Raw genomic sequence first — 27,566 nt, forward strand, 5'->3', positions numbered from 1 at the left:
AAAATGTCCTGAGGCAGTGAAAATGCTAGTTTCTGAGTGGATCTTAGTAATAAATCACTTTTTGAAATACATTACTTGCCGTAATTACAGGAATCGGCCCAAGAACTGATTGGTTCTGCAACAAGTTTTTGAACAGATAGACTACCATAAGTGAATGCTTATTTTCGACTCTTTACCCACAGTGTTACAGCCACATGGTGAGATGTGGGTGGTTCCCACTGCTCAACTCCCCACCTGACCGCAACAAGTGTGTTTTGTTATCAGGTTTTAACCCCTTTGTTGTTTTATTTGTCAAATAAACAGACAGCGACAGGTTTTCTTGTAGGTTCAAAAAATAGAAAATCATTTGTTTATTGATCAATACACCATATCCTGAAATTGTTGCAATAAAATTGTTGCAATAAAATTGTTGCAACACATTTGTTCGCGCATGCACACAAACACAGGTGAAGAGACAGAGAGAGAAAAAGGGGAAAGTGATTTTTAGTGGGGAGGAGGTCACAATTAAACCTGTTGAATTCTCTTGGAAATAGGCTTCTCATTGGGTGCAGGCCTGAGATGATCGTAGATTTCTCTCTCGATTGAAAGTTTAATTGAAGACGATGGATCAATTCTAGTTCACTGCTGCAGCATTCTACAGCAGGGCACGTGCCTTCTGGTTTGATGGAAAACAAGCTGCTGGATGTTGCTTTTATTCTTTCTCTTTCTCTGGAGTCTTTCTCTCTAGGCTGTCTTTTTTAAGGTCAAACTGTGTTACTTTTCATCGCCTGGTAGGAGATGCTCTGGTCTCTTCCCCATGGTGATCACATAATGGCTCAGAATATGGCTACTTCACACATTCTTTGTTGCAGAAGAAGACATTCAATTCTGGAATGTTTTAGGATGGATGCAATTGACACCTCTTAGCTTTGAACATTTTTCCTTTGTCTCTGTCAGACAGTTTGAATCCACAAAGGCCAATCCTTTTGTTCTTCGGTGGCCATTTTGGACCATTGCTCACCTTTTAAAATAAAGATTCATTTTTTAAAAGACAAAGTCAGTTTATATAACTCTTCAGATTTAGTCTGTAATTTGTATCATCACACTTCTTGTGTGCATGTCAACAGTTAATTGGCTTAAAGGAATAGGAAATATATGGGTTTTGTGAGAGCCACTGGTTTCCTGACCTCATAACAGCCTTGCTCCAAACATGGACAAAAGAGCTGAACTCCAGAAGTAAGGTGAGGGTGATTGTCCTGGATATCAAGGCACCATTTCACCAAGTGTGGCATCAAGGAGTCCTAGCCAAACTGAAGTCAATGGGAATCCACGAGAAAACTCTCCATAGGTTGGAGTCATACTTAGCAAAAGGGAAGATGGTTGTTGTTGTTGGAGGCCAATCATCTCAGCCCCAGGACATTGCTGCAGGAGTTCTTTATGGTAGTGTCCTCGGCCCAACCACCTTCAGCTGCTTCATCAATGACCTTCCATCCATCATAAGGTCGGAAGTGGGAATGTTCGCTGATGATTGTATGATGTTCAGTACCATTCGCAACTCCTCAGATACTGAAGCAGTCCATGTTCATATGCAGCAGGACCAGGATAACTTTCAGGCTTGGGCTGATAAGTGACATGTAGCATTTGTGCCACACAAATGCCAAGCAATGACTATCTCCAATCAGAGAGAATCTAACCATCTCCTCTTATCATTCATTGGCATTACGGTAGCTGAATCCCCCACTATCAACATCCTGGGGGTTACCATTGACCATAAACTGAACTGGAGCAGCCACATAAAGGGCTGGATTTAAAATCTCAGCAGCGAGATGAAAAAACAGCGGCCTGCCCATGTGGGCCACATGCCATAGAGCAGCTGCAATCTTCCGTGCAATGGCTCATTTGCATCCCTGAGGCGGGCTGCCCCCCCCCCGATCACATGGATCACGCACCATTTTTAAAGGGCTGTCAGTCAGCCCTACCAGCTAATTTAAAGATTTAAAGGTAAATTGAATTAAAATAATTAAATATATCTCTTTTGCCCCTCTCCAACCCCACCCCCAATAACAATTAAGTTAGTTATTTGCCCTTTATCCCCCAAAAAACTTACCTTTACCATCGTCCCTTCTCCTCCCCCCCCCCCCCCAAACTGCACAGACTTTCAACTACAACCCTACTCACCATCCCCTACACCCATGACAATTTGACCCCATTTCTCCTTCCCGCCCACACTGATAAACGTACCTCCCTCCCTCCCCCCGCCTCCCAGCCCCCCCCAAACCAATGTTGTGCCTCATTTCCCTGGCCGGGGATCCAAAGGCGCAGGGGTGCCAGCCGCGAGGCAGAAGATCACAGCGGGACATTAAGAGGTGACGTGAGCTTAATTAAATCAATTTATTTCAATATTCAAATTGGGTTCCCATCACCAGGCCGGGGTTTGGGGGGAGGCAGTGCCACGAGGCCTTGCCACCACTGGGGATTTCCGGCCGGGTCCTCCCAGCATCGGAGTGCATGGCAGCCCTCTCCCAGAGGCAATTTCCAGTCCCCACCCACCATGAAACCCAGCGTCGGGGTCAGTAAAATCCAGACCAAATATGTGGCCACCATCGAGGCACACTAACAGCTGTGTGTACCATCTACAAGATGCACTGCAGCAACTCACCATGCCTCCTTCAACAGCACCTTCCAAACTCGGTACCTCTTCCACCTAGAAGGAAAAAGACAGCAGATGCATGGGAACACCACCATCCACAAGTTCGCCTCCAAGTCACACACCATCCTGACTTGGAAATATATCACCGTTCCTTTACTGTCGCTGGATCAAAATACTGGAATTCCCTCCCTAACAGCACTGTGGGTATACCCACACCTGATGGACTGAGTGGTTCAAGAAGGCAGCTCACCACCACTTTCTCAAGGGCAATTAGGGGATGGCAGCAAATGTTGGCCTTGCCAGTGACACCCACATCCCATGAAAAGAATGCTTTTTTTAAAACCGCGTTATCACAGCCACTCTCAAATCTTTTGACATAAGGCAGTTTCCTATCATGGACATATATATCTTGTGGGCTAAACTAAAACTACTTCACTAAAATTCATTTTTGGATGGTCAATGCATAATCATTGTATTGCTCATTCCTGGGGATGAAAGGTTATGTCAATTTTCATAGTCTCAATTCGTTCCCTGCTGTTTGAAATTGTGTATTTGAAAGTGATTCTTCCAGCTGTTTTTGTGAATATAACTGCAGGAAGTATCCATGATTGAAGGAGCTGTCTCTTTGCCCATAAATAGAAATGGAACTTCTACTTAATTGCCTAATTAGATCGTATTACTGATAAGGTGTCTGGACCATTTTCAGTCCACCCATCATTCTATGTCTCACATGAAATGGAAACCTTAAAAAAACATGGTATTAAATTGCACTGAAGCACTGCAGAACTTTACACATATATAGTAATGGTTGCTAGATTTTGTATCATATACAGATAGGTATGTCACAGTTTAATATGTGTGTTTAGTTGCCGTGGCTGTGTCATTAAAAAGAAATGTTGAATAAAACTGGAAGAAACAAAAAAAAATCTTTAAAGCACCAAATATATGGTTTTCTTTAAATTTATACTTAATTATTTCATTTTAGGGAGCTGGTTGAACATAGCATCACCTACGAGCTTGCAGAAAGTGCCATTTAGAGAATAATTGACACTAGGTTCCTACTCAAAATTCTAGTGCCTAATTTATTTGTATGCACTAGCCACATTGAGCTGGATATTAACTTGAAATGAGAAGATGTGAGCTAAATTAAATCTGATCATTTTTTTCTGTCCAGATTTAGATTTCTTCAGCAGAACTTGAACCACCTATAATTAATCCTAACCCAGCTTTACCTGTTTGTTGATGGATATTTTTATTATTGTATATTTAACATTAATCTGTCTACTGAGAGAAACCTTCAGTTTTCTGTCAAAAGATTAATACGCAGCCCTCAGGGATGTGATTACACAGTGAGATGTATACAAAGATCCCAGTCAGTCTTGAGTGCTAGATTTTGTTACAGTTAAATAATGTGAGGAAAATATCCTGAAGAAACGATCCTTCAACTGCATGAAGATGAAAGAAGCGTTTAACATGGCACCTTCATTACATGAGTTAATCAGGGGAAAAGAAATCTGCCAAAGGAATGTAGTACAAATGGACAGGAAAAAAAAATGAAAGTGGATCAAACATGCCATGGGAAAATAAAAATTAATAACAGATGCATTAGCATCTCCACTGGTCACTAACAGATTAACTTACAATTTATAGGAATTAAAGATCTTACTTTCAGGCTGTGGTTATTAAAGCTTTTCAGGCAGCAAGCCATCACTGAAGTGAAAAACTCAATTTTCCAACTCACTGTTTCTTGATTAATTACTGACAGTTAAGTCATCCAGCAACATGCTAGTTGAAAACATATTTAATTAATACTTTGGGATGTGTTAAAATATGGCTGATATTGGATTTATACTGCATGTCGATTACAGGGAAAAATAGCATTTGATCTTATTTTTGAAAATATGCATGCACCATGATGTCTTGTGTACACAGTGAACTGGTAAAGTAACTAGCATGTATATAGTTCCAAAAATATATTGCCCTCCTCTAGGTGGATTTCCACAGTTAACAAGAGGAACCAGAATTCTAATAAGTGGTCACACTGTAACTTTTTTGACAAATCGTCATAGTGATACACTTACGTGGCCTGCTGAGTTATCACTGTTCTGACATACCCATTGGTCCAGACTACACAATGCTAACATGAAAAAAAAAATCACATAAAACAGTCTGGAAGTGGGTCTTGATTACCTAATTTCAAATTATTGTTGCAAGTTGATTTGTCTGTTAGCTAAGTTAGTCCGGGATATCATCCATCCTTCACAAGTTAGTGTGGCTTTGTAGTCTTTAGTCTCTTAGTTTCAAACTAACATCGCAGCATTAGATATAGAAGTAGGCCATTCAGCTCCAAGATTCTGTTCCGCCATTCAAATAGATCATGCCTCAACTCCATTTTCCTACCTATGCTCTTAATCCATTGAGATCCTTACCAAATAAAAATCTGCCTATCTCAGTCTTGAAACCCTCAATTGTTGTGACATTCACAGCCGTTTTTTGTGGAGAGAGTTCCAAATTTCAACCACCTTTTGTTTGGAAAAAAAACTTTCAGGTTTTGGTCCTGAATGGCCAAGCTCTAACTTTAAGATAATGTCCCCCTGTTTTTGATTCCCTCACCAGAGGAAATAATTTCACAGGATCGTTACAGTATTAATTATTTCTCAGTATTAACCCTATTTAATGCTTTTACCATTTTCAATACCTTGAGCAGATCATCCTCAATCTCCTATACTCAAGACAGTACAATTTTATGCAATCTGTTCTCATAACTGAATCCTCTAAACCTATCATTCTGGAGAAGCTGTACTGTACCCCCTCCAAGGCTGATATATCCTTCCTGATCTGCAGTCCCCAAAACTAAAAGTACACTAGATGGGGTCTGACCAAGGATCCATAATATCTGAAACATGACGTCCCCCTTTTGTGTTCCACCTTCTTGAAATAAAAGCCAATATACCATTAGCCTGTTTGATTGCTTTTTGTACCTGCCTACTAGCTTTTAATGATTTGTGTTCTTGGACCACAAAATCTCTTTGCCCCACTATAGATATTAGGTTTTTTTTACTATGTAAAGAAAATTCTGGTTTATTTTTCTTAGGTGCAAAGTTTGAATTCCATTTGTCATAGTTTTACCCACTCATTTATTCTGTTTTAGGTCCCTTTGCAAATTCTTCCTGTCATCTGCACTACTTTCTGTCCCTCCTAACTTAGTAACTTCTAGCTCGTGCGAGCTCACTTTGGCACCTAAAGTTCTTGAGTACCTGGATTGTCTCTATCTACCATTGACAATATGACTACAATTTTTGGAGTCTTCCTTGAGTGTATTTGGCGGGGCTGTTCAGGTTGGCATCCTTGCACTTATGCTAAGTCCTTTTTCTTCTCAATTGCCCTCCCTCTCTGTTCTCACTGCTCTTATTCACTTCCAGCTGCACTCAGTCTCACAGAGCTGTGTCCCTCTCTGGGCTCTGCTAAGCCACTCTGATTGTTAGCCTAGGCTTCTCTCCTCATCTACACTTTCTCCTTGAACTATTAGCCTTCTTGTAGTGATAGTGTTCCCAAGATGGTGTTAGGGAGGGAATTCCAGGATTTTGACCCAGAAACTATGAAAAAATGGTAGTCTATTTCCAGTTTGGGGCGGTGTTTGATGTGGAAACAAAGTTTTCATGACATTGCTGCTGTTATCCTTCTTGGTGTTTATTTTTATTCATTCATGGGATGTGGGCGTCGCTGGCCATGCCAGCATGTATTGCCCATCCCTGATTGCACTTGAGAAGGTGGTGGTGAGCTGCCTTCTTGATCCGCTGCAATCCATGTGGGGTAGGTACATCCACAGTGCTGTTAGGAAGGGAGTTCCAGGATTTTGACCCAGCGACAGTGAAGGAACGGCGATATAGTTCCAAGTCAGGATGGTGTGTGACTTGGAGGGGAACTTGCAGCTGATGGTGTTCCCATGCATTTGCTGCCCTTGTCCTTCTAGTTGCTAGAGGTTGCGGGTTTAGAAGGTGCTATCTAAGGAGCTTTGGTGCGTTACTGCAGTGCATCTTGTAGATGGTACCCACTGTGCGTCGGTGGTGGAGGGAGTGAATGTTTGTTAATGGGTTGCCAATCAAGCGGGCTGCTTTGTCCTGGATGGTGTCGAGCTTCTTGAGTATTGTTGGAGCTGCACACATCCAGGCAAGTGGAGAGCATTCCATCACACTCCTGCCTTGTGCCTTGTGGATGGTGGACCGGCTTTGGGGAGTCAGGAGGTGAGTTACTCACCGCAGGATTCCTAGCCTCTGACCTGCTCCTGTAGCCACGGTATTTATAAGGCTACTCCAGTTCAGTTTCTGGTTAATGGTAGCCCCTAGGATGTTGATAGTGGGGGAATCAACGATGGTAATGCCATTGAATGTCAAGGGGAGATGGTTAGATTCTGTCTTGTTGGAGATGGTCATTGCCTGGCACTTGTGTGGCGCGAATGTTACTTGCCACTTATCAGCCCAAGCCTGGATATTGTCCAGGTCTTGCTGCATTTCTACACGGACTGCTTCAGTGTCTGAGGAGTCACGAATGGTGCTGAACATTGTGCAATCATCAGCGAACATCCCCACTTCTGACTTTATGATTGAAGGAAGGTCATTGATGAAGCAGCTGAAGATGGTTGGACCTGGGACACTACCCTGAGGAACTCCTGCAGTGATGTCCTGGAGCTCAGATGATTGACCTTCAACAACCGCAACCATCTTCCTTTGCACTTTACCTCCAAACTAGAGGTAGTGAAGCTCATGTGCTGTCAAAGTAATTCTGCCAGTTCCCCATACCAGTGCTCATTCTCCCCTCCCCAGAAACCTTCCATTGTTACTCTCTGATATCTAAACCTAGAAATTGAGATACAAGTAAAAACAGAAAATTTTGGAAATATACAACAGGTCCATCAGCATCTGTGACGAGAAAGACATGTTAACATTTCCAGAGTTTGAACTGAGAACTCTTTAACAAAACTGATCAAAGTCAAAATTGGTTGCGCTCCCTCTCTGTTCTCACTGCTGTTATTCTCTTCCAGCTGCGCTCAGTCTCACAGGGCTGTGTCCCTCTCTGGGCTCTGCTGAGCCACTCTCATTGTTAGCCTAGACTTCTCTCCTTTGCTAAAATACTCCTTTTAATTGCAGAGTGTACCTGGAAGCACAGTGCAGTTTCCGTGCTGGCAAATCTACTGTGGTCATGATTTTCTCCATACGCCAGCTACAAGAGAAGTGCAGGGAACAGAGTATGCCCCTTTCCCTTACTTTCTTAGTTCTCACTAAGGCATTCGACACCATCAGCAGAACAAGACTCTGCAAGATTTGGGGAAAAATTGTCTGTCTACCGAAGCTCCTCAGTCTCCCGCTCCTTCCATGACAACATTCACTGCACTGTATCGTTTGATGGGTCCACCTCCGACAATTACAGTGTGAAGAATAGAGTGAAACAGGGTTGTGTCCTAGCCATCACTGTTTGGCACCTTCTTTTCCATGCTCCTGACCATCGCTTTCCCTGCAGATATGGAAGGAGTCTACTTGCACACTAGGTCAGATGGCAAGCTCTGCAATCTATCAAGGCTGAAAGTGAAGACAAAACCATATTGCATCCTGATCAGAGAACTCCTCTACGCTGATGATGCTGCGCTAGTCACTCAGCTGCAAAGACTCATGGACTGTCTCTCCTATGCCTGTAACTTGTTCTTCTTGACTATAAGCATTAAGAAAACCATGGTCATGGGACAAAGTATTGCATCTCCACCCCTGATCGCACTAAATAGCAGCCCACTTGAAGTGGTTTGCAAATTCTGCTACCTTGGGTCCACAGTGACAGACAATCTATCCCTTGATGCAGAGCTCGATACACACATGGTGAAAGCAGATACTGCCTTTGGTTGACTCACGAAACATGCATAGGTAGACCAAGCTGACCCTTGGGACCAAGCTGATGGTTTATAAGGCCTGTGTTCTCAGCACCTTGCTGTATGGCTGTTAAACATGGGCAACTTAGAGCCACCAGTAAAAGAAGCTCAATAATTTCCATCTTCATTGTCTGTAGTGTATTATGGGTATATCCTGGCAGTCCTCTCAAAGGCAGAGCCCCCAAGTTTGTTGGCACATATCAAACAGAGGCGGCTTCGGTAGATCAGACATGTCCGCAGGAAGAATATAGTCGCATGCCCAAGGACCTTCTGTTTGGTGAGGTAGCCAGGGCCAGACTACCAGTGGGGTGCTCAAAGCTCCACTTCAAGGATGCTTGCAAGCGTGACATGAAGGCCCTAAATTTTGATTATTGTACCTGGGAGTTACTAGCTGGCGTAAGAGGGAAAGAGCAACACATCCTGTGGACTGTTGTGCACTACCACGACGACCAGTGGCTAAACCAGCTTGGTAACAGATGCCAATGCTGAAACCAACAACTCACAGCATCGCTTGGCAGCTTCAGGTGCAGCACTTGTGGCAGAACATGCTTTTCAAGGATTGGTCTTCACAACCATCAGCAAAGGTGTTCCAAGAGAAGACAATCCACCTAAGTGGATTGTTTGCTGCGAGTGCATCATCAACTACCCATTATCTCTAAGATAATAAGGTGATTAAAGAACAAAAAAGGGCATGAGAATAACTAAGTGAGGCCATTGAAAGACATGGGAAATATACAGTAAAGAAACTGCAAATGCAGGAAATCTGAAATAAAAGCAAAAACAGTTGAAAGTAAAAAAAAAGATAGGCCAGCAACCTGAGTGCAGACTGCTCTTCCCCAAAACTATGCCAATGAAGGGCCCACACCAGCACAGCCAACACACCTTCCCTCCTCCCAGATGCCAACAGATTCTCCCTCTACCTCATGTATTCCCCGGCACCCTGTCTCTAAAGAAAAGAAATGGAAGCGATAACTTATGACTGAAGTTTATAATGGTGTTTATACCACAGGTGAAAGGTCAGACGCTGTTCCTGAAGTTTCAGTTGATCTCAATTGGAACAGTGTAGTCGGAAAAATTTGGAAAAGTTAGAGTGAAAATGGGAGTGAGACTTGAAAGGATAAGCCATAGGGAGGTTAGGATCATACTTGTGGCCAAGCAGGTTCAGGAGATTATCAACCAATTTGTTTGCAGTCTCCCCAATGTCGAGGAGAATGTACCATGAGCAACAAATAGAGTACAGTAGATTTGAGGAAGGACAGGAAAATTGAAATCTTAAATAGAGGTGTTTTCTATGTGCACCACATTGTTTTAGACACAGCAGAATACCTTCTATTGATGTAAAGTTAAATCTATAAATTACTTGTATATCACACTCCAGTGTATCAAGCTTCCTTGTAATTAAGGAAGTAAGGAAAGAATTTGTTTTTAACTATCATTCCATTATCACATTTTATGTTCTTTGGAATAATTTGAGAAAACTTGCTGCTAAAATGTAATACTATTTGCTATTTGATCTTGTATTTTAATTTCACATAAATATTGTCGATGATATGGAAAATTATTCCAGATAAAAATCTGGAAATTACAAAAGAACAACCTCAAAATTACATATCTTGTTTTTTTGGCCAGCTCCAGGTTATATATTATAGAAATTTGTGATATTTGTTTTCCTTCAGATGATACTTCAAAAACAGCAGATGCTCGACTATCCTTGGATGACCTGTTCAGAATAGAGTTCACTATACATGACCCAGAAGTAAAATGGATCAAAGGTATGTATTAAAGTTATAACTCAAAAGCTTGAACTGAAACAACTAAAGTCAGTGCTATGAATTGGGTAAAAATGTCATTGTTTATGAAATAAATATCCATTATCTTTCATGACATTTATTTAACAATAGGCTATGTAAATGGAAATATGAGGTTTGGTTTCTATCAGAATAAAGTTCTCAACTAATATTTAAATTTGCATATCGAACTATTTGAAAGACGAATGTTAAAGTATTTTTATGTGCAGGTTATGTTGTAGTGAAACACAATGAAAGGGAAAATAATTTTTAATCAAACTTGATATTTGTGCAACCGTAGGCAGTTATTACCTTTTAATTATTTCAGTGGTTGTACCCTTATCATCCAAGTTTGCAGATGACACAAAGCTGGGTTGGAGTATGAGCTGTGAAGAGGATGCAGAGAAGCTCCAGTGTGATTTGGACAGATTGAGTGAGTGGGCAAATACATGGCAGATGCAATAGAATGTGGATAAATGTGAGGTTATCCACTTTGGTGGCAAAAACAGAAAGGCAAATTAATTATCTGAACGGCGATAGATTGGGAAAGGGGGAGGTGCACCGAGACCTGGGTGTCCTTGTGCACCAGTCGCTGAAAGTAAGCATGCAGGTGCAGCAGGATGTTAAAAAGGCAAATGGTATGTTGGCCTTCATAGCGAGAGGATTCGATTACAGGAGCAAGGATGTCTTGCTGCAATTATACAAAGCCTTGGTGAGACCACATCTGGAGTATTGTGTGCAGTTTTGGTCTCCTTATCTGAGGAAGGATGTTCTTGCTATGGAGGGAGTGCAGCGAAGGTTCACCAGACTGGTTCCTAGGATGGCAGGACTGATATATGAAGAGAGATTGGGTCGATTAGGCTTGTATTCACTGCAGTTTAGAAGAGAGAGGGGATTGCATAGAAACCTATAAAATTCTAACAGGACTGGACAGACTAGATGCAGGAAGAATGTTCCTGATTGCGGGGGTGTCCAGGACCAGGGGTCACAGTCTAAGGATAAGGGGTAAGCCATTTAGGACTGCGATGGGGAGAGATTTCTTCACCCAGAGAGTGGTGAACCTGTGGAATTCTCTATCACGGAAAGCAATTGAGGCCAAATCATGAAATATATTCAAGAAAGAGTTAGATATAGTTCTTAGGGCTAAAGGGATCAAGGGATTCGGGGAGAAAGCGGGATCAGGTTACTGAGTTTGGATGATCAGCCATGATCGTATTGAATGGCGGAGCAGGCTCGAAGAGCCGAACGGCCTACTCCTGCTCCTATTTTTCTATGTTTCAGAGATTTGGCCACGTAATTGAGGCTGACACTTTTAACTTGGTATTGAGAGAATGTTGCACTACCAACAGTACCAGTGAGATGTTGAACCGTGACCCCATGTGTCTCTCAAGTGGGCATACAGATGCCGTAGTATTATTCAGTGAAAAGCAAGAGGGTTCCCTTGGTATCCCAGCTAAAATTTACCCTGCAACAATATCACTATAACAGATATCTGATCATTCCTGTTTAAAGAATGTTGCTGTGTGCAAATCGACTGCCAAGTTTCCCTACATTACAAAAGTGATTACATTTCAAAAGTACTTCATTGGCTGTGAAAAGTTTTGGAATGACCCGAGGTTGTGAAAGGTGCCATATAATGCAAGTTCTTTTTGTTTCTTTGTTTGATACATAAAACCAGGTCTGGCTAAGACTGAAGACTCACCACATGGGGAACCTCCATTACATATTGTTATAACCAGGTGAGAAAGGGTCTAGGGTTTCCTCTCAGCCATCACCTGGTCTTACCGTAACAGGATTTTATTTTAAACCCACTGTGGTTTTAGCTCTCCCTTGGTGAATCCTTGTTCACGGCTTTCCAATTATAAGGCAAAGAAACCAGCCAAACAGGTTTTCTTAGGTTTAAAGAAGAAAGGTTAAACTTTATTAAACTTAAACTCGAATTCGGTTAGCGGCTACAGATACGCGATGCACCCACGCTAGCGTGCATGCGCGATACACACATGCATATAGAGCTGAAGAAATACTGTGGAAAAGTTTGAAGCAATATCTGAAGATGGTTTTGGTTACTGTACTTCGAGCTCGCTGTATAGTCCTTGATTGTAGGTAGGTCTTGCTTTTCATTGGGGCCCAGTATTATTCTTAAACCTTGTTTGATGTAGGAGACTTTTGTCTCTTATGGTTCACGTCTTCAATGGATTTGAAGTTCCGTGAGAAAGAGATGGGAGAAGACAGGAGAGGCTGTGGCGAGCCTGCAGGAAAGGTCTTTACAGTCCAGGAGCAAACAGTTTCTCTCCCTCAAGCCGTCTGTACAATTCAAAAAACCTCAGGTTGCCCAGCAGGTTAGTCATGTGACTAGCTGGTTTGATGACGTCTCTTTGTGGATTGGGCCATCTTAGCAGTCATCCTGGAATGTGAGCTTCCTCACTTTCACTGTCTGGTGATCAAAGTCTATTGTGGGTTGCATGTGTCAGGGAATGGTTCTTTGTCTCCATAAGCACTGTCTGTTAGTATATAAATGTTTTTTTCCAGCCATGGCTGATCTGTTTAACAAGTCATTTCCACGCTCCAGCAACAGTTTAAAATCAATGTTCATGTGACAAAATTAATAAGCCTCATTCTTGTCAGGTGGGGGAGGGGTCTGCATAACAATATCCACATACTTATGATTTGCAAGGACATTATAGAGGAGTTTGAAAGAGTAGCAGTATTTACTGTTTAAATTTTTAATAGAAACAAAAAGATAAAATGATTGCTGGACTTGATCTGAAGATCCTCCTTGATATGATTAGAAGGACAGGTACTCAATGCATGCAGGTTTTGGCTTCGGGTACATGTGTTGTGTTTGAACACTGGAAAAATGACAATGATGGCTCTCCTTGCAGCTAGCAATCCCATCTGATCAAGTGCACTTGACTACTGTATTTTTATAAGCTACTCCAAAATTGAAAACCTGAAGATAAATGACAATTTAATGCAAGCCATCTGTAATAGTCTATTGATTGTTTCCTGTCCAAGATGTTTCAGCTTAATGGTTGCAAAACTCAGCCTCTGCAGTAAGCTCATTGAATATTGCAAGGCTATTTTAAGCTCATCACCACACATCAATGGATAAAAAGAATTCCATGAGTGTGACAACATTGTGACTAGGACTACTCCCTGCTTGTTTTATTACTGCAGTAACCTTATCATCTTTGGATCCAGCAATATCAGTTTGCTCATGAGCTGTTCTACTGCACTAATGCCAAAAGAATAGCTTTTCGTAAATAGTTATAAGCTGTTTTTCAAGTTTATATCAGTACGCTGATCTTTGTATTTAGAAAACTTCCCAATCACTGGTGGAAGTAACAGTTTACAACCTGAAATTGTCCAATAAATTTCTGGTTTAGCCTGGTCTTGGATTGGAGGATTAGTGGAAAGGCAATTAGAGTCAAGTGGCAACTCACTTGACACAATCAACACCCAAGTGCTTTTTGTATCTATTATAATCAATAGTAAAAATAAATGTTACTTCTTACTCTCTTTTATTCCACTTCAAATGTTTATCCACTCTTTCTTTAAAAGATGCAATAATCTCTGCTTTTCTTATGTAGGCAGAAGACTGCATTGTCTCTGTCCCACTAAGCTACCAGTTTTGAAAGGGACCGTTACATCTTCTGGCAAAGGAAAGGAGCTCAGGCAGGGTGTATAATGGATGGTTGATCCTCTGCTGCCTCTTTTACACTCGTGCTAAAGTTGAATGTTTCATCCAATTTTTTGAACACGTTGGCTGCTTTTCTGAATTACCCCTTCAGATCCAGCGCAACTGCAAGCCAAGTACACACTGTCGTAAGAGAAACTGGTATCAAGTTTGAAAAATGGTAGCGGAAACATAAATAGCAACAGACTGAGGTGTTTAAATTGGGTCAAGCTTGAGAATTCACTTTATTACCCCGAACAAATCAAATTCAGGGAACTTCTAGTTTGTGATTCACTTTGAAGCTCACCTGATCAAAATAAAAAATATGGGTCCAACTTAAATTTGGCAGCTGTGTGAGACTAACTATATAGGATTGACCACAGATTATCCCTGCCCAATTTTCCTCTCCGTCAACTTCAGTGCAAAGCAATAGTGGGTGGGGTGTATAATGATCAGCCGATCTGATATTGCCCATTTTACAGCAGTGCCAAAAGTTAAAATTGCCCACAAATGTACTGAGAACAGTTACAACAGCCAGTTACTGACTGGTAGCCACTGATGTCTGCCTGTGGAATATTAATGTGTTATTACGATCAGGTGAGGAGGGGTCAAAAGGCTCCCCTCTTGTCCCTCTCCTTGTCTGATTGCAACAGAGTTTATTTCTTTTAAAAAGTGGATATGGTTACCAATTCAGTGAGTGTTTACCCCTTTATGTGCTATGATCATAAAATAACCAATCAGACAGGTTTTATTGTATTTAAGCAAGAAAGAGGTTAGTTTATTTTACTTAAGACCAAAACACGATCTAAGTAAAATTATAAACTATGCTCCAACTTTACTGCATATACACAGACACATGAGAATCATACACACACAATTAGGTTACAGTGTGGAGAAGAATAGATTGGTTTGATTAGACTCTGGAACAATAAAAAAGAACATACAATCTGTGGAGTCTGGTAATTCAGTTGTCTTCCAGATGAACTCGCTCGGCCTGAAGTTTCTGGCTGGTAGAGGTGGCCAACTGGTTCAGGGTTTTCTTGGAGGCAATGATGCAGATGGTTTTCTTCCTGGGGTCTCTGTCTGCAACAATGATAGACTTGGATGTTTGCAGCCAACAGGTAGGATTTGAACTTGCAAGGTCGTTGAGAGAGAGAGATAAAGGGGGAGACCCCCACTTGGGTCCTTCACTAGTCAAGCTCAGGTGCTTGTCTGCTGTAAAGAGAAGGAACTGCAAGTTTTCACACAGATGGAGAGTCTGTCACATGATGGCCCAGTGTATTCTCTTTTGTAACTTAATTAGATCAGGTCTAAATTCCCAATCTCTTTCAGGTCCTACTGTCTCAGTAATTACCCTTTGAGTGGTTTGTCTCCACCAGTGTTAATGTTCCAAGATTGTCTTTAAGTCTTGTTAATGAAGGCAAGGCAGATAGCTCATTCAAAATTGGAGATTTACCAGACCTACATCTCCACCTCAATACATTGGTATGTAGGGTAGGTAGTGGCCCAAGTTATTTTTATACAGTCAGCAGGAATACTGCTGCGCCTTCTGGCTGCAGAAAAATATAATATTGAAAATATTTTGGGTCTGTTTTGAAGTGGCCAGCACTACACCTTTAATGACTATGTCATGAGACCCTGACTTGCATAATAAAGAGGCCCACCATCCGAAACAGGTGGAAGTTCTGACTACTCAAGGGATGGCAGCTTTTAAAATAGCAAAGGTCAGAGCATTGGTTCTCATGATACTGTAAGTCTACTGACCGCATTTTGAGGCTGGAACCACCCAGTTCATGCAGTTAAAATCATTCCAATTGCCTAATCAATCACCTATACACTAGAAAAGTCAATTTTAAAGAAAAGCAAAATACTGCAGGTGCTGGACATCTGAAATAAAAACACAGGATGCTGGAAATAATCAGGTCAGGTAGCATCTGCAGAGAGAGAAACAGAGTTAAGTTTTCAGATCAAAAACCATTCATCGGAACTGTTCTGAGGAGTATTGCTGCTCCTTCTTGCTGCATAAAAATACATTGAAAATGTCTTGGGCCTGTTTTTGAGTGGTAAGCCAAGGAACCAGACAAAACCTTAAGTCCCTCACCTAATTCCTTACGAATGAAGTGTCTGTGGTTTTACCACCTAGCTTTAGGTCTAAGAATGAGTGATGCTTAGGTTGGCTCACTGAACTGTCCTTACATCAACCAGTTCAGATTAAATTTCTGTTTTAGTTTCAACCCTCGATTAGGATACCCAGAAGCTACTAGGTAAATTAACTTGTCCTTGCCAAATCATCAAAAACAGAGTAAAACAACTGGTCACCCACTAATGACTATTTATTGGTTATAAAATAACAACCTAACATTAAAGTTGAGTACACAAACACTTAATAGATATGAATAAATTTAGTCAGAGTTATTTAATGGTTTGAATAGCATATGATTACTGGACAGAGTTACTTAATAGAGTGAGTAACAAAAGTTACACAGGTAATTCAATATATTACTGTAAATCAGCATTAACATGATGAGTATTAATTGTAGCAGTGATCAGAGTCTGAGATTTGAGATTACTCTCAAATAAGAGTAATTCCTTAGACAGCTGGTGATTTAACAGCTATCGATGCAGTTTATTGATATAGATACTAGTGATTAGCAATATTTCTGATATCAACCTTACAAATGGCTCAGTTGAGTCAATATCCCTCTTTCCCAAGATGCAGCCATTAGCTTCTGGAGGGCAGGAGTTGATAAGCTCCTTTCAGCAACACAGTCATCTGTTCCAGCTGAATTCACTTTCTACACTAGCAACAATATTTGAGCTAGCTCCATTCTCATTTTTTTCAATCTCAAACTATTTACAGTTAAGTGAGATTTTTATCTCTGCCTGGAACTCGTTGATATAGTTGTTTAATTTGACTTTGCTAATGCGCTATCTGTCCTAAACAAAAGAGTCTCCTAACTAACAAAAAAAATGAATGTTGCAATTATTCAATCATCATTGTTAAATGTGGAGACCTATGAATGTCATTGAGCTATTAAAGCATGGCTTTCCCGAAGCAGGGAAGACTTTATGAACATTGGTGCTGTTCAAGGCCATTCACTCTGGAATTTGCACGAGTCACATGTACTGAAAAAGATACTGAACGTTATGGCCATTTTCCATGAAGAACCAGCCTATTCACTGTTTGAAATTTAATGAATTGGGTTGTTCTTCACAGTGATTCATTTTGAAATTTCATCTGAAGGAAACAATGGGGCATATTTTCAACTGGCATTGTGGATTGGTTGCCCGAGATAAATGAACGTTAAAGTCACATGGCTTCTATAATGGGTGGTCAATGCAGCCTGTCAGTCTTTTGCCTGGGCAGCAAGTTGAAAATCTACCTCAATGTCATTTAAATGCTTTAAATTTTACAATTGATCACATCAAAAGATTTCTTATATTTTATCATCAGAACAAAACCAATATTTTCTTCTCTGGGTACATAGCACTTACGGATCAACACAGTCACATGTTGTTATGGTCAGGTGAGGAGGGGTCGAAGAGCTTCCCTCTTTTCCTTCTCCTGGTTTGACTACAACAGGTTTAATTCTTTCTTAAAGTGGATGTACTGGCCAATTCAGTAGGTGGTTGATTATTTACTTGCTATGATCATAGCAAGACCCAATTGGACAAGTTATCTTGAGTTCAACAAGGAAATAGGTTAAATTTGTGGTACCTAAACTGAAAGAACAGAAATAATAATTTCACTCACATATTAGAGGTTTATGGACACACAAATAGGTTACAGAGTGGGGAAAGGTATATTGGTTGAATTAGAGTCCATAGATAAAAGGGGTATGCAGTCTGTGGAGTTTGGTGATTCGGCTGGCTTCTAGCTGAACTCTGTGATCCTGAGGCTTTTAGTTTGAAGAGGTAGATGACTGGTTCGGTGGGACTCTTGGCGACAGTGATGTGGATGATTTCCTCCAATGGGGTTTCTGGTTGTAGCCGGAATATACAGAGATGGTCAGTCAACAAGCAGGATTTGAAGCTTTCAAGCTGGAATGGAAAGAGAGAGACCCCTCACTCAGGTCTGCACGTGCCAGAGTCCAGTTGCTTCTCCCCTCTCTGCTGCAGAAGAACATAAGCTTAAAACCACAGATGGGGAGGGACTTGTCACATGACCATCACTCAGTCATTAAAACATAGCAGTTAGCTATCCAAAGCTGCCAGCCTCTTACCCATCAACTTGAAAATTCTTTTTCACCACAACTTGTTGGAAGTGAGATCTGATATTGGTGCTATCAGCTACAAGTAGCTTTTCTTTTTTAAATGTCTTTTTTAAAAAAATATAAATTCAGATCTCCAGTCAGTGGATAAAAGAAAATTATCATTCAACAAAGCATATTGGTGTAACAATGTGCACCATAAATGACTTCACTATGCAAACATATTCGGCCAGAATTTACTGGCAAAATAACAGTAAGTTTAATACACCCATCAGTATTAGTGTGTCATCATGCAGCAATTTGTGGCAAAAAAGAGATACTCTTGAGTTGCAAATCAGTACAAATTGCTGAACGATTTGCGCTATTCCGATGTTAACTTCGTAAAACCGGCAACTTACTGTCAACCTCTTAGTGAGTTTCAAGCAGTTTCTGCACTTGCTGATAAATTACAAATTAAACTCTCTGCAGAAAGTTAGAACTAATACTTAACAGTCTAAGTACCATTTTAATTACTAATTGCAATGCCAATTGCCGTGTTTGGGAACAACTAAAACTGTGGCATTTTAGTCATGAAGGTAATAAATTCTTCTTTTCAAACTTTTAGATTTTATATTTTTAAATTTTCCTATTTGTCTTTTTTCTCTCACTCTTAATCCAATCTTTCTTTACCTCATATTCTCTTTCTGTACCTGATCTGACTCTAATTCATCTTATTTCCTTCAATATTGTTTCTTTCTTAATGCTTAAATCAGGAGATAGACTGTTGGTCGCATTTTTCTCTATGGTCCCAGATGCCCTGTTGACCTCACCGCACCAATATCAGCTCTCACTTCCAACAAGTTGTGTTGCAAACGAATTTTCAAGTTGATGGGTAAGAGCAAAAGTCTAACTAATGAGAGATATCGTGAGATGCCCTCCTCCAGCAAAATGTGGGCCATTGATGTGGATCAATGCTATAATAAGGATTGTTGTCTCATAACTCCAATGAGTCTTATAAGGGAATTTTTTGGAGACAACTTAGAAATTAGTACCATGTGCACACTGAAGAATTGATAGGATCAGAATAAAAGCGGAACATGTTCTAAATGTTTACTTTGATCAAAGGTAAAGAATGGTGCATGCCGAGCCTCAGTCCCTATAGAAAGGTGCCTGGGCCCATGCCTACTGCCATTTTATTACATTTTTTATTACCCAAAGAAAAGCCACAATGACAGACCTATCTATATCCATATGTACATACTGTTGTGGTGCATTGAGTCTTTTTTGAGCTAAGCAGTTTATTTTTCATTACGTTTTAACAGTTTTGAAAAACGAAAGTGTTGGGAAACCTTTGCCGTTTAGCTGGAGGAAATTGCTCCCTCCCTGCAGTGTGTATTACTACCCATCCAATGGGCACAAAGTCTGCAAAATGAAATGTGCATATGGAAGCATAGTCTGTAAATTTTCATTTAAAATTGAAATTGAAAAGTAATAGCTTCTTCTTGATGAAATGTAAAAATTTGTTGAAACTTCATAGAATTAATTATAAAAAATGTCCCACTTTTGAAAAAATATACTGCCTAGGCAGAAAATTGGGTTAATCTAAAAGGGGACACTTCTTGCCAACACAGTTTAACATCCCCTTTTGCTTTTATTTTACAGTTTAACATCCCATTTGATGTTCAGAAACAGTTCTAATGAAACAGTGCAATGTAATAGTAAAATTTTAGAACTGAAGGATCAGGATCAGGTTCCTCTTAGGATGAGGCACCTTGTAAATTGAGCGTAAGAAGGCCAACTCAGTGACACGTAAGCCATTATTCCACAGATTTTTAATCATACCCAATGTTGTAAGAAGCCAATATTGTTTTAAGTATAGAAAAATCTAAAAGGATTTCATATCAAATCATTTCTTTAGTTGACTCATAGTCAACATTAGAATATTTTTCTTCTGGGCACATCGTTTGTTTATTGACCTGTGCCATTATCTTCTTTTGCCTTGCACCATTATCCCTTTTGTCATTTAACCTCTCCTGCCTTCCACCTATCACAGACCTTTCCTTTTGTTCTTTTCCACCCCTCACTCTGCCTTTCTCTGTCCCTGTACTTGCATAAAACCTGCTAAACCTCAAACTGTCTCCAGTTCTGATGAATGATCATGGATCTGAAACGTTGGGCTGAATTTTATGCCCACTCAAAGAGTGGGAAGATGGTGGAGGAGGAGTAAAATGGAGTGGGAGGCTCGAGGGACCCTTCCCAACCCACTCCCGCCTCTGCTGCCACTTTAAGCAGGGTGCTGGCGGTGAAGAATGGCCCGCCCAACCGAGACCAATTAAGGTCCTTAAATGGTCACATAGGGGCTTCCGCCCACCGCCGCAGGGATTTTACCTGTGGCCGGTCAGGCGCCCCAAGCCCGAGATAAGCCACTTGGGGCTACCTCAGACCACTCAAAGGCCTGGGGACTGCAAAATGCAGTCCGGATCCCCAGGCCAGGCAGAGACGGCTCCTGTCGGCCGAGGAAAAAATTCCGGCCATTAACTCTGTTTCTCTTTTCAGAGATGCTGCCAGACCTGCTGAGTATTTCTCGCATTTTCTGTTTTTATTTCAGATTTCCAGCATCTGTAGTATATTGCTTTCATATTAGAATAATCAAGCTAGTGGTTTCTTTAATATATAATAACTACCCTAATTTCATTTTTTTAAACAATAATATCATCAATGCCAGTTTGATATATCGATTCCAGGTTGGATCACTGTTTTCTAATGTTCATATAACATCTTTTAGATAATTAAAACCATTTTGGTGCACTGTGCCTTTAAATATTTTGCATTACTACCAGTTGCATATGAAATGCAATCAAAATAATTGCTGACTGAGCTGATGTAAGTAAACAGAAGGGAAGCATTTTGTGAGGTCAGTGATTAAGTGTGTGAGTGATATTTACTTGCCAAACAGGACATGGAGATCACCACCCTATAATAACATTGAGACTGGCATCTTGATCACAGTTCGAACTTGCTTCAATTATTTCACCTCTACATAAATTATATAAATACCTCTACAGTTCAAACTGATTAAGAATGAAAGAAAGTATAATGGCACAACCAGGTGCGCATTGCATATTTACAGCGATATTGTCAATCTACATTTTGCATATAGACTGACCATTTGATCGTTACATGATTAATTCGTCATTAGTTGAATGATTAATGCGATATTTCTCCTTAATTCTGTGTACAGTGTTATTCTTAATGATTTCAACCAATGATGATTAATATGTATCAGACTAGGCAATTCCTTCATGAATTAATAAGGTCTTTTTAGCCACCTGCATTGTTTTCACCTTGCTGTGCTCCTCATTAAATGAATTAGACTTATGGACACACTTAATATATCATCCAGTGTGAATCTAGCTACAAAGACAGAAATGTCTTTGCTGGTCACAGATCACACACCTACACGTATGTTGCGGTGAATTCTTGTTACACTTTGTTCAGCTGTAAATCCCATTCCAGATTGATTGGGTGGAGTAGAAGCAGCCTTCACAACAGGCAATGTCAAGTTTCTATTTTCACTTAATCTTTCACGTGGCATCAAGTTTCTGGCCTCAGCACTTGTCAAATGTAACAGCTCTGCTCTGGCTTGTTCAGAGTAGTGGCTCACTACTTTTTCAGTCCTACACTGATAAAGTAAATAACAAACACAACCTTTACAGTAATTTGTTAATTTACCAAATCACAGCATGACTAGTTGATCTCCTGTAGGGTTGCACATGAGGAGTCGTATCAGGTCCTGTGTTCTAGTCAAGTAAAGTTAGAGGGTGGGAGGATAATAGGACTCAAATGTGGGGTATGGTGGAATGGAGAAGGAGACTCATGAACGGAGATGTGGATACATATGGAGGGAGAGAGGTAGAAAAGAAGTGAGGACAGAGAAGAGGCAAGAGGGGAAACAAGGAATTTTACGATGCCCATGGGGGACGGGCTTGGAGGCTGGAAGATTGACAAAATGGTATGGGAAGGTATTGGGTGGCATGCCTGATCCCTTCCTGTTGCCATGCCATTTTGCCAGAGGCAGGAAATGTGGCAGGCAGCATGCCTGCCTGAAGCTCAATTGAGTAACAGTCTGGCAGCCTCCCAGCAGGCTCCCGGGGGTGGGAGAGGGCCTTCTTTTGACCCATGAAGGAGCCGTCCTGGTGGCATCGACGCAGCCTGCCCTCAGCAACCACCCCCATCCCTCAGCCCTTGCCGGGGCCTGCCTATCTGGCCCCAGCACCCCCAGACTCCACTTCCCTTACTTTGAGAGCACACGTCCATCAATGCGCCATCATCCTCCAAGTGCAACCCCAGCAGTGGCCAGTACTCCCGGTGGCACTGCTGGGCTGGCAGCACTTGGGGGTGGGCCGCCATTCTTAATTGGATGGCAGCCCCGGCAACAGCCACATTTGCTGCCCATATCATGCAGCCCCAAGTCTCCCTGCCCACCGAAGTGGGGGTCACTCCCTGCTTTCGGCGGGACCCTTGCCACTCTGAAAATTCCAGGCCAGGGTCAGTCACCTGGGACTGTGCCTCAGAACTTCCATGGCTTTGTACAAGAACAGAATGCAGGCATGATGTGACACTCTGGGAAACTCTACCACACTGGACTCCAGAGCCAAAATATCAGCCTCCTGTGACAGCATCTTGTTACCCTCCAGTTCAGTGACCACTTCTTTCTGTTACTTTTAAAACATTTTGTGGTTAATTCTGTGCATGAGGGGTGCTGCAAAATATTATTTTACAATCAAAATACTGCTATGATATATTAGAAGTGTTTGAGCTGCAGAAATGTTCCCTTCTCTGCAACTCTGGAATATATATCTAAATTCCTGCTATATATAGGTTTTCTTAATATCCTGAACCTTTTACAGAAATGTTTGGTTAGCCGTCTATTTGATAGTTTCATTTTGACTACCCAACTTATTGCACATAATATTGTTTCACTATAGATTATCTGTAATTTCCTTACCCTTGCCTCTTGAAGACTGGGCTTGGGCGCCATGGAAACCAGTAATTTATTCAAGTTCCCATTCTTTATTGTATGGACCTCGAAAATTGATCTGGGATTTTCCCATCAGTTCTACTTGATTTCTGGCTGGGAATGAGACATTGACTGCAGAGCAGATTCCATTAGCTCCTGCCGATCACCATCACTGCTGAGATTTTCTTCTGAAAGCTACAATGACTGTTGAGTATGTCTGCCAAACATCAGTGGACACATTCAAACAATAATGATGAACTGATGTTGGACATTACAACTCTTGTCATTACTGCCGAGTAACACTAAATGCAAGGAACAGCAGCATGTTACTGCCAGCCAGCTTTGCTATGGCATGTGGGAGGCAATTTAAATTTTAAAGGGCCACGTTAGAGTGCAATAAATTGTGGGCTGATTGATTGTGATCCAGCAATCTATTGCACTCCATAGGCTGAAATTTTAGGCCCCGATGGAGGCGGGTGGGCGTGGAATTGTGCACTCCTGGCTGGTCTGCCGGTTCCCCGACTCCATCTTTCTCTTGGGTCAGTTCCCAGTCGGGGAAGGGGGAGGGGGGCAGTAGGGCTATCTGCCCACAAGTGTCAGGCAGCCGACTCAACTAATTAGTGGTCAGCCTCTAGGTCCCCGCAGGCACTGAGGAACAGGGCAGCTGTATGGGGAAGGGCTTCCAGTGGCAGACTGGGAGGCAAGCACTTCAGACAGGCCCATAGGCCCTCCTTGCCTGCTTGGATTTAACTGCAGCCACAGGCTGCCTTGTGGAGGGGCTCCCCTTCCATAATGGTAGCCTGGGGCTGCAAAGGCCTTTTTTAATTTTAGATTTAAGCAAGTTGGAGAAAGGGTGCCTCCAACTTGAGTGCCCACTCCCTCACTTTCTTGTAACTGCATCCTGCTGCTACTTTCATGCTGCAGTGCCTCCTATTGTCTCTCTAGCTTCAAGAGCCCATCCGCTGCCCCAAATTGGCCAGCAAGTCTGCTCTCTGGCTATTAATTGGCCAATTCAGGGGAAATCACTGTTCCCCATGGTGTGGGCTTCTGATCCCCATTTTAGCCTGATGGCAGGGTCCTGAAGACTATGGGGAAAATCTTGCCCTATCTTTGTGCCACCTATTTGGCGCTCATTTTCAGTTGCTGTGGAGCCATTGAGCCCTGCTTCAGTGTTGCAGGTACCAAACATCAGCAGCAGCCATTTTCATCTACACCCCACCTCCCTCTCCCTATCCCCCTCCCCCACCCCCCACCACCTCAGTTTGACATCTTGCCGGAACACTGCTAAAATGATTTCACTGTGATCAATGACAAAAAGTTACATGGGCACAAATCTTGCCACATTGATGTTCTAACGAAGCAGAAAATCAAGCTCCTAATGTCTGTGGCGAACAGAGAATGGGAATCACAGTTAAACCCAATTCTGTCTGCACCTGACATCCATACAGATATACTGTTCACAGCAGGTCACTCAATAATGGTCAGAAATAACCCTAACCCTAAACCAGTTTCCTCTGCAAGGATCTGTATTATTGCTGAAAATAGAGACATTTTGTTGAAGCTTTTCATCTTGCACCCATCAAGACAACTCGCAAGAATACCAATGAAAGGGAAACAACAAATTTATACTGTATGAGAAGAGAATGCTGATTGGTTGGCAAGTGGACTCTGGTAGAGGTGTTGCCATGGAGAATACACCAGTTTAAGGTGACTGACAGTTAACTGCCAAGCTTTGTTTGAAATGTAAACTCGGCAGCTTGACTAGCCAAGGCATTGCCCTGAGGAATGAACCAGTGAATGGCTGTCACTTATTTGGTTTAGCTGAAACAGGCGCAAAGCATATACATGTTCTTTCTGTCTGCAAAGAACAGGGCCCTGCGTATGTAGCTTTCCAGTACACGAAAATGCGTCACACTGCGAGCCCTTACAATATTTCCTTCGCATTAATATTCTTACGAGTTGTCCTGATGAATGCAAGACATAAAGCTTTAACAATATGTCTCTATTTTCAGCAATACTCAAGTTCTGTACTACCAAATGACGATCTGTGTTATCCTTTGCCAGGCGATCAAAGATCAACTATATCAGCATAAAGAGGGAATGAGCACATTGCTTTTAGTTATATAATACAATGTTAAATTATGAGTTGCATTTGCCCAGTGAGCCTTCAGGGAGCCCGCTGCCTTATTTAAGATCTAATGGAACCATGATTATCTCCCATAATGAGGGGATATTCCCCCTACCTTGCTCGGATATTGGAGAGTTCCCTGAATTAGCATGTCAACGCAAGCTTTTAGTTTCTCCATGAGTAATTTAAATATACCAATCAAATTCACAGCATGTACAGATAAGAACCATACTTTTGCGTTTAGAAATGAGATATTTTTGGAAAAAATGTCCATTGCCTGAGTCATGGACCCATATTCTGACCCTGCTAAACTTCACTTTTGAAGCTAAATGGAAAATACATTTTTACCAAATAATGGGCATTCAGATAACTATTTATCCTGCTCGATCAAGAACCTTGTCCATGAAATAACTTTTGAAAATGCCCAGTTATGTTTTAGTTAGTTAATACAAAACTAAATTCCGACTCTTTCAAAAAATCCGATGGATACCATTGTTGCATTTTCTTTAGTATAATTAACCTGATTTTGTGTCATTAATGAAATAACATTTCTATTACAGCTTCAAATGATGCTGCATTTGAAGATCATTTCTTCATTGTGTTGCAAGGAACCATTACTTCACACCTGAAGACGCTGTGCTTTTATAATGGACAATGCATTTCTGAATGGGCCTCTTGTAGTAATAGTTTATCAAGGTTTGATTATGTATAATTTTAGGTGCTTAACAATAACAAGGGAAAAGTGTTTCTGAAGAATAGTGCTTTTATTTGAAACTACTCAGTAAATTGAAGAGTCAGTAATTTTTATTTGGAGAGAAAGAACTTCTAACATCAAAGGCTAATTTTTTTAGTTTTTTGTTACTGAAACTGGAGGTTAAAACAGTATTGCCTGAAATTTCTGTGGGTGTATTCTGATCTCTCCACATTACTTCTACTACTGGATGGGACTTCAATTCCAGGGTTGGGACCCCAACGTTGCGTTCATTTCTGGGTCCCCGCCCCACACCGCATCAGCGTTGCTATTTTAATTGAAAGCTAACTTAATTGGCCCAGAGTCTTGTTCGCTCTCCAATTAGTGATGGTGGGCGCAGGAAGAAGGTGGGACACAGTAAGCAGTGGGCGTAAATTAAAGGGAGAGCTGTGGTTACTGTTTGTCTCAATGATGGAAGGAGAAGCTGAGCAGAGGGCAGTGGATAGGGAAGGCCGCCGTGCCAGGGAAGATCCCTGTTTCACAGACGATTCACTTGAAGTGCTACTGGAGAAGGTGACATCACAGAGATTAATCCTTTTCCTTGCTAGCGGAACAAGAAGGCATGGCTGGAGGTGACTCATGACTTCAGCAACAGAGGAGTGGTGAGGAGGAACTGGGTTCAGTGCAGGAAATGTTTCAATGAACTGCCAAGGTCTGGCAAGTTGGGTCCAAAGCAGCGCAGTGGTTAGCACCGCAGCCTCACAGCTCCAGTGACCTGTGTTCGGTTCCGGGTACAGCCTGTGCGGAGTTTGCAAGTTCTCCCTGTGACTGTGTGGGTTTTCGCCGGGTGCTCCAGTTTCCTCCAACAGCCAAAGACTTGCAGGTTGATAGGTAAATTGGCCATTGTAAATTGTCCCTAGTGTCGGTATGTGGTAGGCGAATGATGGGGATGCGGTAGGGAATATGGGATTAATGTAGGATTAGTATAAATCGGTTATAAAGTGTTGGTCGGCACAGACTCAATGGGCCGAAGGGCCTGTTTCAATGCTGTATCTCTCTATGACTCCATAGACCCAGATGGCATGCCTCCTGGACAGCAGTCACCAGAATGCAGAAGAGAGGGGTATCCAGAGGGTGCAGAGAGTTCTCCTGACCATAGGAGAGATGTGTGCACAGCAGCATTGATGACCCATACGTATAGTTCATAACCCTAGTGCTATTGGACAGAAGGCTACAGCGAAGACGGCAACATCTTACATGAATGAAAAGCTGCAAGTAGTGAGGGAGAACAGGCTAAATGGGTGAACAACGCCAGGGAGAGCGAGTGGGCATGTCTGGATGTTGGGGCTCCGCAGCTCACATCACTGATGTTTTTTGAGGAGCTGACCCTTAATCTGGCCAGAGTGGCAAGCCACCGGGATGTTGGAGATGAAGAAATGGGAGTCCAACATAGACAGGCTGAAAAGATCTCTATCTCCAGGTCCAACTGTCATCTCATTATTTTGAGTAGCAGAAGCATCTGTTAATT

The 27,566-nt window shown here is 41.7% G+C and overlaps 1 protein-coding gene across 1 annotated transcript in view; it reads left to right on the forward strand.

Moving 5' to 3' along the window:
* LOC137371955 (inactive dipeptidyl peptidase 10-like) overlaps positions 1 to 27,566 on the forward strand; it is a 939,618-nt gene that overhangs the window by 211,506 nt on the left and 700,546 nt on the right. The window contains exon 3 of the mRNA XM_068035118.1: positions 10,223 to 10,318. Coding sequence (XP_067891219.1) covers positions 10,223 to 10,318 — 96 coding nt within the window. The remainder of the gene's footprint in view (positions 1 to 10,222; positions 10,319 to 27,566) is intronic.

The sequence above is a fragment of the Heterodontus francisci genome, chromosome 7, assembly GCF_036365525.1.
Source record: "Heterodontus francisci isolate sHetFra1 chromosome 7, sHetFra1.hap1, whole genome shotgun sequence".
Lineage (NCBI taxonomy): Eukaryota > Metazoa > Chordata > Chondrichthyes > Heterodontiformes > Heterodontidae > Heterodontus > Heterodontus francisci.